A 13,917-nucleotide genomic window follows, 5' to 3' on the forward strand; every position below is an offset into this window, starting at 1 on the left:
TTTTGACATTTTTGGCAAGGCTATACTATGCGATTTTTGGTCAAATTTTCAACGTGCTAAAATATGACATTTTTGGTGTTTTTTCCTCGTTTCTTCACCATGCTACACTATAACACGTCTGAAAAGGCTATTCTATGTTGTTTTAAGCCCTTTTTATTTTTGGTCATGTTTTGACATATTTGGCAAGGCTATACTATGCGATTTTTGGTCAAATTTTCAACATGCTAAAATATGACATTTTTATTGGTTTTTAGTAGTTTCTTCACCATGCTACACTGTAACGCGTCTGAAAAGGCTATTCTATGTTGTTTTCAGCCCGTTTTATTTTTGGTCACATTTTGAAAGTTTTGGCAAGGCTATACTATGCGATTTTTGGTCAAATTTTCAACGTGCTAAAATATGACATTTATAGTGGTTTTTTCCTCGTTTCTTCACCATGCTACACTATAACGCGTCTCAAAAGGCTATTCTATGTTGTTTTCAGCCTGTTTCATTTTTGGTCACATTTTGAAATTTTTGGCAAGGCTATACTATGCGATTTTTGGTAAAAATTTTCAACCTGCTAAAATATGACATTTTTATTGTTGTTTCCTCTTTTCTTCACCATGCTACACTATAACACGCCTCAAAAGGCTATTCCATGTTGTTTTCAGCCCGTTTTATTTTTGGTCATATTTTGATATTTTTGGCAAGGCTATACTATGCGATTTTTGGCCAAATTTTCAACGTGCTAAAATATGACATTTTTAGTGGTTTTTCCTCGTTTCTTCACCATGCTACACTATAACGCGTCTCAAAAGGCTATTCCATGTTGTTTTCAGCCCGTTTTATTTTTGGTCACATTTTGAAATTTTTGGCAAGCCTATAGTATGCGATTTTTGGTCAAATTTTCAACGTGCTAAAATATGACATTTTTGGTGTTTTTTCCTCGTTTCTTCACCATGCTACACTATAACACGTCTCAAAAGGCTATTCTATGCTGTTTTCAGCCCTTTTATTATTGGTCATATTTTGAAATTTTTGGCAAGGCTATACTATGCGATTTTTGGTCAAATTTTCAACGTGCTAAAATATGACATTTTTGGTGTTTTTTGGTCGTTTCTTCACCATGCTACACTATAACACGTCTCAAAAGGCTATTCTATGTTGTTTTCAGCCCGTTTTATTTTTGGTCACATTTTGACATTTTTGGCAAGGCTATACTATGCGATTTTTGGTCAAATTTTCAACGTGCTAAAATATGACATTTTTGGTGTTTTTTCCTCGTTTCTTCACCATGCTACACTATAACACGTCTGAAAAGGCTATTCTATGTTGTTTTAAGCTCTTTTTATTTTTGGTCATGTTTTGACATATTTGGCAAGGCTATACTATGCGATTTTTGGTCAAATTTTCAACATGCTAAAATATGACATTTTTGGTGGTTTTTGGTCGTTTCTTTACTATGCTACACTATAACACGTCTCAAAAGGTTATTCTATGTTGTTTTCAGCCCGTTTTATTTTTGGTCACATTTTGACATTTTTGGCAAGGCTATACTATGCGATTTTTGGTCAAATTTTCAACGTGCTAAAATATGACATTTATAGTGGTTTTTTCCTCGTTTCTTCACCATGCTACACTATAACGCGTCTCAAAAGGCTATTCTATGTTGTTTTCAGCCTGTTTCATTTTTGGTCACATTTTGAAATTTTTGGCAAGGCTATACTATGCGATTTTTGGTAAAAATTTTCAACCTGCTAAAATATGACATTTTTATTGGTTTTAGTAGTTTCTTCACCATGCTACACTATAACACGCCTCAAAAGGCTATTCCATGTTGTTTTCAGCCCGTTTTATTTTTGGTCATATTTTGATATTTTTGGCAAGGCTATACTATGCGATTTTTGGTCAAATTTTCAACGTGCTAAAATATGACATTTTTAGTGGTTTTTCCTCGTTTCTTCACCATGCTACACTATAACGCGTCTCAAAAGGCTATTCCATGTTGTTTTCAGCCCGTTTTATTTTTGGTCACATTTTGAAATTTTTGGCAAGCCTATAGTATGCGATTTTTGGTAAAAATTTTCAATGTGCTAAAATATGACATTTTTGGTGTTTTTTCCTCGTTTCTTCACCATGCTACACTATAACACGTCTCAAAAGGCTATTCTATGTTGTTTTCAGCCCGTTTTATTTTTGGTCACATTTTGACATTTTTGGCAAGGCTATACTATGCGATTTTTGGTCAAATTTTCAACGTGCTAAAATATGACATTTTTGGTGGTTTTTTCCTCGTTTCTTCACCATGCTACACTATAACACGTCTCAAAAGACTATTGTATGTTGTTTTCAGCCCTTTTTATTTTTGATCACATTTTGAAATTTTTGGCAAGGCTATACTATGCGATTTTTGGTCAAATTTTCAACGTGCTAAAATATGACATTTTTGGTGGTTTTTTCCTCGTTTCTTCACCATGCTACACTATAACACATCTCAAAAGGCTATTCTATGTTGTTTTCAGCCCGTTTTAGTTTTGGTCATATTTTGAAATTTTTGGCAAGGCTATACTATGCGATTTTTGGTAAAAATTTTCAACGTGCTAAAATATGACATTTTTGGTGTTTTTCCTCGTTTCTTCACCATGCTACACTATAACACGTCTCAAAAGGCTATTCTATGTTGTTTTCAGCCCGTTTCATTTTTGGTCATATTTTGATATTTTTGGCAAGGCTATACTATGCGATTTTTGGTCAAATTTTCAACGTGCTAAAATATGACATTTTTAGTGGTTTTTCCTCGTTTCTTCACCATGCTACACTATAACGCGTCTCAAAAGGCTATTCCATGTTGTTTTCAGCCCGTTTTATTTTTGGTCACATTTTGAAATTTTTGGCAAGCCTATAGTATGCGATTTTTGGTCAAATTTTCAACGTGCTAAAATATGACATTTTTGGTGTTTTTTCCTCGTTTCTTCACCATGCTACACTATAACACGTCTGAAAAGGCTATTCTATGTTGTTTTAAGCCCTTTTTATTTTTGGTCATGTTTTGACATACTTGGCAAGGCTATACTATGCGATTTTTGGTCAAATTTTCAACATGCTAAAATATGACATTTTTATTGGTTTTTAGTAGTTTCTTCACCATGCTACACTGTAACACGCCTCAAAAGGCTATTCTATGTTGTTTTCAGCCCGTTTTATTTTTGGTCATATTTTGATATTTTTGGCAAGGCTATACTATGCGATTTTTGGTCCAATTTTCAACGTGCTAAAATATGACATTTTTGGTTGTTTTTTCCTCGTTTCTTCACCATGCTACACTATAACACATCTCAAAAGGCTATTCTATGTTGTTTTCAGCCCGTTTTAGTTTTGGTCATATTTTGAAATTTTTGGCAAGGCTATACTATGCGATTTTTGGTCAAATTTTCAACGTGCTAAAATATGACATTTTTGTTGGTTTTTAGTCGTTTCTTCACCATGCTACACTATAACACGTCTCAAAAGGCTATTCTATGTTGTTTTCAGCCCGTTTCATTTTTGGTCATATTTTGACATTTTTGGCAAGGCTATACTATGCGATTTTTGGTCAAATTTTCAACGTGCTAAAATATGACATTTTTGGTGGTTTTTTCCTCGTTTCTTCACCATGCTACACTATAACACGTCTCAAAAGGCTATTGTATGTTGTTTTCAGCCGTTTTATTTTTGATCACATTTTGAAATTTTTGGCAAGGCTATACTATGCGATTTTTGGTCAAATTTTCAACGTGCTAAAATATGACATTTATAGTGTTTTTTTTCCTCGTTTCTTCACCATGCTACACTATAACACATCTCAAAAGGCTATTCTATGTTGTTTTCAGCCCGTTTTAGTTTTGGTCACATTTTGAAATTTTTGGCAAGGCTATACTATGCGATTTTTGGTCAAATTTTCAACGTGCTAAAATATGACATTTTTGTTGGTTTTTAGTCGTTTCTTCACCATGCTACACTATAACACGTCTCAAAAGGCTATTCTATGTTGTTTTCAGCCCGTTTCATTTTTGGTCATATTTTGACATTTTTGGCAAGGCTATACTATGCGATTTTTGGTCAAATTTTCAACGTGCTAAAATATGACATTTTTGGTGGTTTTTGGTCGTTTCTTCACCATGCTACACTATAACACGTCTCAAAAGGCTATTCTATGTTGTTTTCAGCCCGTTTCATTTTTGGTCATATTTTGACATTTTTGGCAAGGCTATACTATGCGATTTTTGGTCAAATTTTCAACGTGCTAAAATATGACATTTTTAGTGTTTTTTTCCTCGTTTCTTCACCATGGTACACTATAACACGTCTCAAAAGGCTATTCTATGTTGTTTTCAGCCCGTTTTATTTTTGGTCACATTTTGAAATTTTTGGCAAGGCTATACTATGCGATTTTTGGTCAAATTTTCAACATGCTAAAATATGACATTTTTGGTGGTTTTTGGTCGTTTCTTCACTATGCTACACTATAACACGTCTCAAAAGGTTATTCTATGTTGTTTTCAGCCCGTTTTATTTTTGGTCACATTTTGACATTTTTGGCAAGGCTATACTATGCGATTTTTGGTCAAATTTTCAACATGCTAAAATATGACATTTTTGGTGGTTTTTGGTCGTTTCTTCACTATGCTACACTATAACACGTCTCAAAAGGTTATTCTATGTTGTTTTCAGCCCGTTTTATTTTTGGTCACATTTTGACATTTTTGGCAAGGCTATACTATGCGATTTTTGGTCAAATTTTCAACGTGCTAAAATATGACATTTTTGGTGTTTTTTCCTCGTTTCTTCACCATGCTACACTATAACACATCTCAAAAGGCTATTGTATGTTGTTTTCAGCCCGTTTTATTTTTGGTCACATTTTGACATTTTTGGCAAGGCTATACTATGCGATTTTTGGTCAAATTTTCAACGTGCTAAAATATGACATTTTTGGTGTTTTTTCCTCGTTTCTTCACCATGCTACACTATAACACATCTCAAAAGGCTATTCTATGTTGTTTTCAGCCCGTTTTATTTTTGGTCACATTTTGAAATTTTTGGCAAGGCTATACTATGCGATTTTTGGTCAAATTTTCATCATGCTAAAATATGACATTTTTGGTGTTTTTTTCCTCGTTTCTTCACAATGCTAAAGTATAACACATCTGAAAAGGCTATTTTATGTTGTTTTCAGCCCTTTTCATTTTTGGTCATATTTTGACATTTTTGGCAAGGCTATACTATGCGATTTTTGGTCAAGTTTTCAACGTGCTAAAATATGACATTTTTGGTGGTTTTTCCTCATTTCTTCACCATGCTACACTATAACACGTCTCAAAAGGCTAGTCCATGTTGTTTTCAGCTCTTTTCATTTTTGGTCATATTTTGACGATTGGCGATTTTTGGCCCTTTAATCAACATGATATACTATGGCTCGAGTATGAGCTAATGAAAGCGGTTTTCAGCCATTTTTTTGATATGTCAAATGTGACATATTTCGCAATACTATACCCTGCGGGTTTGCCCATTTGTTTGACATGCTATATGATGATGTTTTTGGCCTCTTTTGGTCCTTTTATCAACATGCTATACTATGATGGACCCTATGAGTTATAATAAGCGGATTTCTGACATTTTTTTGATATGTGAAAATTTGACAGTGTTCGCCATAGTATATGATCCGATTTTTGGCCATTTTTTGACATGTTATATTATGATGTTTTGGGCCTTTTTCGGCCCCTTTATCAACATGCTATACTATGACGCGACCCTATGAGCTATAATAAGCAGATTTCTGCTATTTTTCGATATGTAAAAATTTGATATTTTCCGCCATACTACACTATGCGAGTTTTGGCCTTTTTTTTTTACGTATAATAACCATTTTTCAGCCATTTTTTGGATGTTTTCAAAATTTGATTTTAACTTACTATACTATGATGTGTCTCACAACGCTATGCTATGTTATTTTAAGCCATTTTTTCAACTTGGCAACTTGTCATTCTTCATGAAATAGCATGCAGAAAACTGCCATACTGTAGTTTGATGAAAGAAAAAGCTGAAAAGTCGACGTCTTAAATGTAAAAAAAAAAATTCATGGAATAGCATGCAGAATCCCGCTATAGTATAGTATGACGAAAAAACAGCCAAAGATGTTAGCATGCAGAAAAATGCTATAGTATGGTATGTTGAAAAAAAAAGTATACATTTCCAAAGTCCAATAAGTCACAGAATGGCATATACAAAGGATAGTTAGATATTTTTAAAAATTCTTTCACCTGAAATCACATTTGTTAAGGGTTCATTTACTCGAAAACACAACCAAACAATATAAAAGCAAGTTTGTAAGTGTCCACCAAAAAAGTTAAAACTATAAAAAATAAATAATACTAAAAAACTCAATTCTAAAACAATATCCAATAATAATAAATACTATGTAGTCTAAAATTTCAGTGTAAAAAACTGCTGTAATTAAAAACAATGGTTATTTTGGGGCATTAAAACGTCTTCTAGAAGCAGGCAGAAAAGGTCTTCCTTTAGTGCTCAGTCCTGCATTTTGGTGGAATCAGCTTGCGTCTGAAGGTGCTCTGATGAAACAGCTGCAGGGAGTGGACGAGGTTGGTGGGGTTTCCCATAATGCTCTTTCGTTTTGAGAGCACTCTCCTCTCTGCCAGCTGCTCAAGGTCAGAGCCACCAATGGAGCTCGCCTTTTTAAGACACAACACCAAGTAACAGGGCACTTGCTACAAAAAATTGGAGGATTGTGAACAGCAGGGGTCTGCAGATGTTAAGAGACCTCAGCCTTCTTAAGAAGTACAGTCGGCTTTGACCTTTTTTTATACAGAGCCACCATGTGGGTCCTCCAGTCCAGCTTATTGTCAAGCTGCATCCCCAGGTATCTGCAGTTGAAGATGAGTTTCATCTCAGTACCGCTGATGTCAACTGGGACTGGTTTGGGCCTCTTTCTCCCAAGGTCCACGACTACCTCATTAGTTTTGGAAATGTTGAGCTGCATTTGAATAACGCCATAGTATAGTATGTCATCAAACCAGGTGAAAACATGGCTATTTCTAGGGTAAAATGTCATGGAATACCATTTAGAAAAATGCTTTAGTATGGTATGTCAAAAAAGGCTCCATTTCTACTGTTGAAAAAAGTTGTTGAATAGCATGTAGAAAAACGACATAGAATGTAAAAAAAAAAAGCAGAGAAAGTTGACGTTTTTAATGACAAAAAAGCCATTAAAAGGCCATGTAGAATAACACAATAGTGTAGTTTGTTGAAAAAACGGCGGAAAAAGGTGCCGTTTCCGAGGTCGAAATAAGTCATAGAATGGCATGTAGAAAACTGCATAGAATATCCCAAAAAGTTGATGTTTTTGATTTTTTAAAAAAGTCATGAAATACCATATAGAATAGTGACACTTTTTTCACTTCAAAGAAGTGCATATAGTATGTTGAAAAAAAGGCAACAGTTCGGCAGTTCAGCAGGCAAGCAGGCAGACAGTTCGGCAGGTAGGCAGGCCGTTCTCGAGCTCGGAAGGCAGTTGGGCAGGCAGACAGGCAGGCAGGTAAGCAGTTCGGCAGACAGGCAGATTGCAGACAGGCACCACTGGGACTAGTGAGCATCACTGTCCAGGATGATGAAACAGCTGGTGATGGTGAGGAGCTGACATGGCAGGACAAGCCCCTGCACAGCTTTTGCCACCAACAGATAGAGAAGTGGCTGATATGGAGAAATTCCACCAATGGCTGGAAAAGGCTGGTCTGAAAGACAGCACAGACGCCTGATCATGGAAGCACAAGAACAGGCACAAGAGCAATAGAGGCCAGGGTTCACCACACCAGGCAGGAACCCAGGTGCAGGCTGTGCAAAGATGCCCCTGAGACAGTCCAGCACATAACAGCAGGGTGTAAGATGCAGGCAGGCACAGCATACATGGAGTGCCATAACCAAGTGGCAGGCATGTTGTTCAGGAAAATCTGTGCTGAGTATGGACTACAAGTCCCAAGCTCCAAATGAGGTACTGACAAACTGGTGATGGCTAACCAAATCGTAGTGGTTGATTAACAGCAGAAGAAGGCAGTAGTGATAGACGTAAAAATTGGGATTTGAGAAAGTGCAGAAATTGGAGGCAGCGGTGGTACCAGAGGTGATCAGGACACTTGCACCTATAACCCCCAAACTGGGACCTTGGCTCCAGCAGATTCCAAGAACAACATCTGATATCTCAGTCCAGAAAAGGGCAGTCCTAAGAACAGCTAAGATACTGCGCAGGACCCTAAAGGAGGACCCTAGCTTGAAGAATGAAAATGGGACAGGATGAGACGGGATTTGAGAGTAAAATATTAATAAAACAATGCAATGATTTTTTTAAAATCCTTTTTGACCTATATTAATTACATACAGTACAAAGACAACATATTTAATGTTCAAACTGATAAACTTTATTTATTATTTTTTTTATTCATATACAGTCATCATTATACATGTTGAAAAATGAAAAAATCATTGCATCCTGATTTTCTGTACATTTTACACAGCGTCCAACAGTTATGGAAGCAGGGTTGTAAATATACCTGACATTTCCATTACCACAACTTAAATAACATGTTTCCAACATATTCTTTATGTTAATATCTAAAACAAATTTTGAATTAAAATAAAGCAAAGCCATATTCCTCCTGCTTAAATCTGATCATGTTTTTGTTCTTCAGTGATGCTCAGAGAAATGTTTTAATGAGTACAGGATGGAGACAGTTAGTTAGTGTTATGAGTGAAGTTTTGACATGATGAAGACTGCAACAACTTACTGATGACATAAGCAACATACGGCTTTAACAGGGGACACTGGGACTCAGTCCTGGACCCGGGCCAGGTGCTTACAGACGAGTCCCAACTTCAGATATCAGGTTCTATCTGTGACCTGAGCTCCAGATTCCTACATATAATCGTTGGCCTTAATGGTTTCATCTCTAAAGTGAACACAGTCCTTTACAAATATTAATGTCAAGTTTTGCTAAAAAAAATATTTGACATTGGCAGACCAGCAAACTTGTTAGCACGGTTAGTGTTGAAAAAACAGCTTTTCACAATGAACAGAAAAAATAAAATGAATCAACCCACTTTTTCCAAAGGTATTCACCATATCCTTGATAAAGTCATGAATTTGATTTTTTTCTATAAAAAGGGGCTCTAGTCTATAAGAAAATAAAATGTGACCAAGTACAGTATGATTCTCTTAAACAATTTATAAATGAAATCAACAGAACAATTACGTTATTGTGATATATATTGTTACTGTAATATAAGATTACACATATCATGACAGAATATTTGGGCATATCGCCCACTCCTACACACTATAGATTATTTTGTTGGTTGTCATTTGTCGGTTCTGTTATTGAACAGATTAGTTGCTCTTCTTCATTTTTACACACAGGAAAACTGTCTTCATCTACTGCAATACAGCGGTGTTTCTTCAAGGACTGTGATCTCGTAAACAGCCTCTTACAATGTGAACACCAGTATGGTTTCTCTCCAGTGTGGACACGCAGGTGTCGAGTGTAACTATATGAGCTGTTGAAACATTTACCGCACTGGTCACAGCTGTATGGTTGCTCTCCGGTGTGGATACGAACGTGGCGCATGTAGTTGCTTAGTCGACCGAAGCCTTTCCCACATTCCTTACACTTGTACGGTTTCTCTCCAGTGTGGGTACGCACGTGTTGCTTGTATGTCTTTGAAATAGAGAAGCTTTTCTCGCATAGTTCACAGTGGAAAGGTTTTTCTCCGGTGTGGATACGCAAGTGTGATTTGTAATTACCTAACTGAGAGAAACTCCTCCCGCACTGACTACAGCAGTACGGTTTCTCTCCTGAGTGGACACGAAGGTGGATCCTGTAACTACTTAGATCACTGAAACTTTTATCACATTGCTCACACTCATATGGTTTCTCTCCAGTATGGTTACGCAGATGCAGACTGAAATGCCCTGACTGGGTGAAACTCTTTCCACAGAAGTCACACTGGTATGGCTTCTCTCCGCTGTGGCTAAGCTGGTGTCGCTTGTATGAACTTAAAAAACTAAAACTCTTCGGGCACTGGTCACAACAGTATGGCTTTTCTTTAGTGTGGACACGCATGTGTATCTTGTAAATACTGAAGTAAGTGAAAGTCTTTTCGCACTGGTCGCACTGGTATGGTCCAGTGTGATCACGCAGGTGCTTTTTGTACGAACTCTGGTCGCTGAAATGTCTCCCACACTGTTCGCAGCAGTGTGGCATTTCTTCGGTGTGGGTCTGCAGGTGTAGCTTGTATGCACTTACTTCACTGAAAGCAGTGTCACATTCCTCACAGTGGTACAGCTCCTCTGTAGTGTGGGTGAGTTCATGTCTTCTTAGACTACATATTCGACTGAATGATTTTTCACACGTCTGACACTGATGCGGTCTGCTCCCGCCTGTGTCCGTCTCTTTCAACTGAAAAAAGAAAAGAGATAAGAAGGTCAGAGAGCAGGACTTGATTAAATCACTGAGGGTAGTACTATGGCATTTCCAGACCAGACACCAGAATAAGATGTTGAGATTGTATGTTTCTGTAAACCACATATATGTTACATTTGTATTTCATACATATAAAATCAACATTTCTAACACAGTTAAACAGATCTGCTACATACATATTAATTTAACCTATCCGAGGTTTGGAGAAGCGTACGATGCCAACATTTATTCTGATAATTGAGTTGGACACTTTACATGCACAACTATTAAATAATGAACATGTTGTGGATCTCCACATAAATACCTTATTCCAACAATTACGGAAGGAACTAGGCCTTTATTTAACACAAGCTTTTATTTCAGACACATCAAGTTATTGCAATAGCTTCCAAACAGTTGTATGACATTTAAAGCAGTATTATGCAAAAGCATTATCTATCTATCTATCTATCTATCTATATTTTTAGCTCAATAGATAGATACATAACACATACATACATACATACATACATACATACATGCATGCATGCATGCATGCATATCAGGTCAAATTTCACTTGAGTATGTGTTGAATGAAGGTATTAGTGTGACTCTGTTGTTATGCATTGAGATGATGCTTTAGAGAGAACCCAAACTGATGCACTGACATTTCAGTAATCTGCACAGGTAACCAAATATGAGACCAAATAGCCAGCTGTGAGTCAGGGCCAATGCGGCGGCCACACTTTAGTCTGTGGTGTCTGTGGGCATGTAACAATACCAGATGCTGATTTCCATTTTATCTCACCTTTTCTGAAGAACTCATTTCACTGGCTCAATGGTGAAGGTGAAGTCCTCGAAATGCTTTGCTTCTGAAATCATAAAATAAAGAAAGACTCAGACTAAGAACACATTAAAACATCGATAATACTGACAAAATAATAATGAATCATTGCTGCTGACCCCAACACTGAAGGTACACACACAGTTGGCAGTTTTTTTAGGTACACCTTGCTAAAACTAAGTCTAATAAAAAAAAAAACAGTTGTGTAATAAATCCTACCTTCTTGAAGTAGGGCTTAAAATTTTAAATTGTAGTTAAAACTGTTAGCTAAAATATATTGTCATTCCTAAAAGGCCAATTGTGTCTGTCATAATTACAAAATAACTGAATATTTAAAGTCCTATTTTAACTTTCAGCACTACTCTTTTTGTCATTTCTGATAATGTTGGCCCCGTACTTCCGATTTACTGTCAACAAGAATCAGTTGTTTCAGCTCAAACATTTAAGACCATTTCCAGATACATATCCAACAGATTGCTATGAGAAGGGAAATTCTACTTGCAGGAGGAATATGGTGAGATTTCCATGGCAGAGTCTTACCTGCTCATTCAGATCTTGACCAATTTCCAGAATTTTCTTATTGATGGTGTTTTTGTGGTTCAGTTATTTAAAAAAATATCGAGAGGAAATCACAGAAAGTGACTCACAAAGTGTCACTTAGTAACAGACGAGATAAACTAAGCTTTCTGAGCTACAAGTGTCAGTCTAAGAAAGCCACATACACTGTTAAATACTGTCTGAAGATTCAGACATACTGATGCAACATTTTCTATATAATTTCAGCAATTCTTGATTCAAGAATTGAGCCTGAGCCACGAACTATGACATCAGACAACTTCACATTGACTCAAAGACGACTCATCAACTACTTTCTCATGACAGCCAAGAAATGCTTGCAAACACCGTGGAAGGGTAGCAGCATACCTGCTGTTGAAATGTGGCTTGATGATCTTGTCAGTACTCTTGAGCTGGAGAGGATAAGATATAATAAAAAATGAGCAGGTGAAATTATTTGATGATATTTGGCATCTTTTTATTCAATATTTGGTGAAAACAACAATGCAATGACATTTGATGAATTTTTCTGAATGAAGGATCCTTTGCTTTAGTATTAGGTTGGGTGGGTTGTGCACACTTTTTTTGTTTTGTTGTTGCTTTTTTGTTTGTTTCTACTGTCGTTTTTATTGTTATTATTTTAAAATCCATGAGGAGAGGGGTGTCTGTACTTGTTGTGCAAATGCACTAATTATATGTACATGTTGTTACTGTCTTCTACACCATAATTATTTAGCAGTGTCTTTATATTTAATTCACAGATTCATTCCTATAATACTAGACGGGCTGATCAGCTTCACCTTCCATTTTAAAAAAACAAAACTCTAGTATTGCCTCACATATCGTGGTGTACAGATATGGAAGAAATGTATCATTACATTTAATTCATGTTTAATTATTTCTGAATGTGTGTAAATATTCCTTTTGACCTTTGTATTTTGTTGTTACTACTTTCTTATTTTTGTTGGATTAAAGTTTACTGACTGGTTACTTTTTCTGCTCTGTTGTTGTTTATCATTTGTTGTTTTTACTGAAAAATGCTAATTATTTGTTTTATTTTTCGCTTTTGTTATTAGTTGTTCAAGTTGAGGGGAGGGGGGCATTTGCATGAGCCTCTGGCTTATTGATCTTTCCTGACACATTTTTTTTGTTATATTCAACTGGATTGCAGTTTTAATTTGTGTACAACTACACTAAGCCATATTCGTGTTGCATTTGTAAATTTATGAAGAAATTTATGAATAAATTTATCTATGCATGTGTATATTTGCTAATAGTTTGTGCAAATGAATCCCTCTTAATAACACGCTTTAAATACAATCCATCACACAACCACAATGATTCAATCTAAACTAAAAAGCAGTCACTGAATGAACATGTGCCGCATCCCATCTGAGGACACATCTAACAACAATCATCGCCTCTTTCTCTGCACAACCGTACCGTTGCATCCATTTCAGCACGCGACACAACGCTCAAATAAGGTTGCTCTTCAACGTCAACAAGTCTTTACAAGGCTAAATCTGAAGTTTATCCACGTATTTGGCTCCAAAAACCAGGATCTACACAGAGCTAACTCATGTTAGCGGCCTAGCATAACATACCCAAGCTAACCCCAGTTAGCATCGAGGAGCCGGACAAAAAGACGCTTCATCTACACGGTTAGACTGTTTCCCTAAACGAGCGTGCTGCCAATAACCACTAACCACAGACAAATTAAGAAAGCAGTGTGAAATACACACCTGTTTCTCCCTCGGAGTGTCTTTGCTGGTATTTGTTGCCTCCTCTCCTGCTGCTACAAATGCTGCTACAACTGCTGCTGCTGCTGCTGCTGCTTTTTCCTCGGATGTTTAATGGCGGTTTGCAAACATTTTCGTCGCGCATTAGCGCCACCTGCTGACTTGGAGTAAAACAAGGCACTGTTAATAATAATAATAATAATAATAATAATAATAATAATAATAATAATAATAATAATAATAATAATATACCTGAAAGCAGTGGTGGATGAAGCCATACTTGAGTAAAAGT

General features: G+C 36.3%; 1 protein-coding gene and 1 pseudogene across 2 annotated transcripts; one reads left to right on the forward strand and one right to left on the reverse strand.

Moving 5' to 3' along the window:
• Positions 1-7,676: 7,676 nt before the first annotated feature.
• LOC148190023 (uncharacterized) lies at positions 7,677-8,329 on the forward strand (annotated as a pseudogene).
• A 98-nt stretch (positions 8,330-8,427) lies between these two features.
• Positions 8,428-13,748, reverse strand: LOC121941521 (uncharacterized). Of its 2 annotated transcripts, XM_042484329.2 has the most exons (4): positions 13,629-13,748; positions 12,256-12,299; positions 11,296-11,359; positions 8,428-10,484 (listed from the first exon to the last, which is right to left on the reverse strand). In XM_042484329.2, the coding sequence occupies exons 3-4, from the start codon at positions 11,311-11,313 to the stop codon at positions 9,366-9,368; spliced, it is 1,137 nt and encodes a 378-aa protein (XP_042340263.1). In that variant the 5' UTR covers positions 11,314-11,359; positions 12,256-12,299; positions 13,629-13,748; the 3' UTR covers positions 8,428-9,365. The 2 variants fall into 2 exon arrangements, with proteins under 2 accessions (XP_042340263.1, XP_042340262.1); XM_042484328.2 differs by lacking the exon at positions 12,256-12,299 and having other exon boundaries at positions 13,629-13,730.
• Positions 13,749-13,917: the final 169 nt, after the last annotated feature.

This window comes from Plectropomus leopardus, chromosome 3, assembly GCF_026936395.1.
Source record: "Plectropomus leopardus strain MGB_pleo_1.0 chromosome 3, ASM2693639v1, whole genome shotgun sequence".
Classification (NCBI taxonomy): domain Eukaryota; kingdom Metazoa; phylum Chordata; class Actinopteri; order Perciformes; family Serranidae; genus Plectropomus; species Plectropomus leopardus.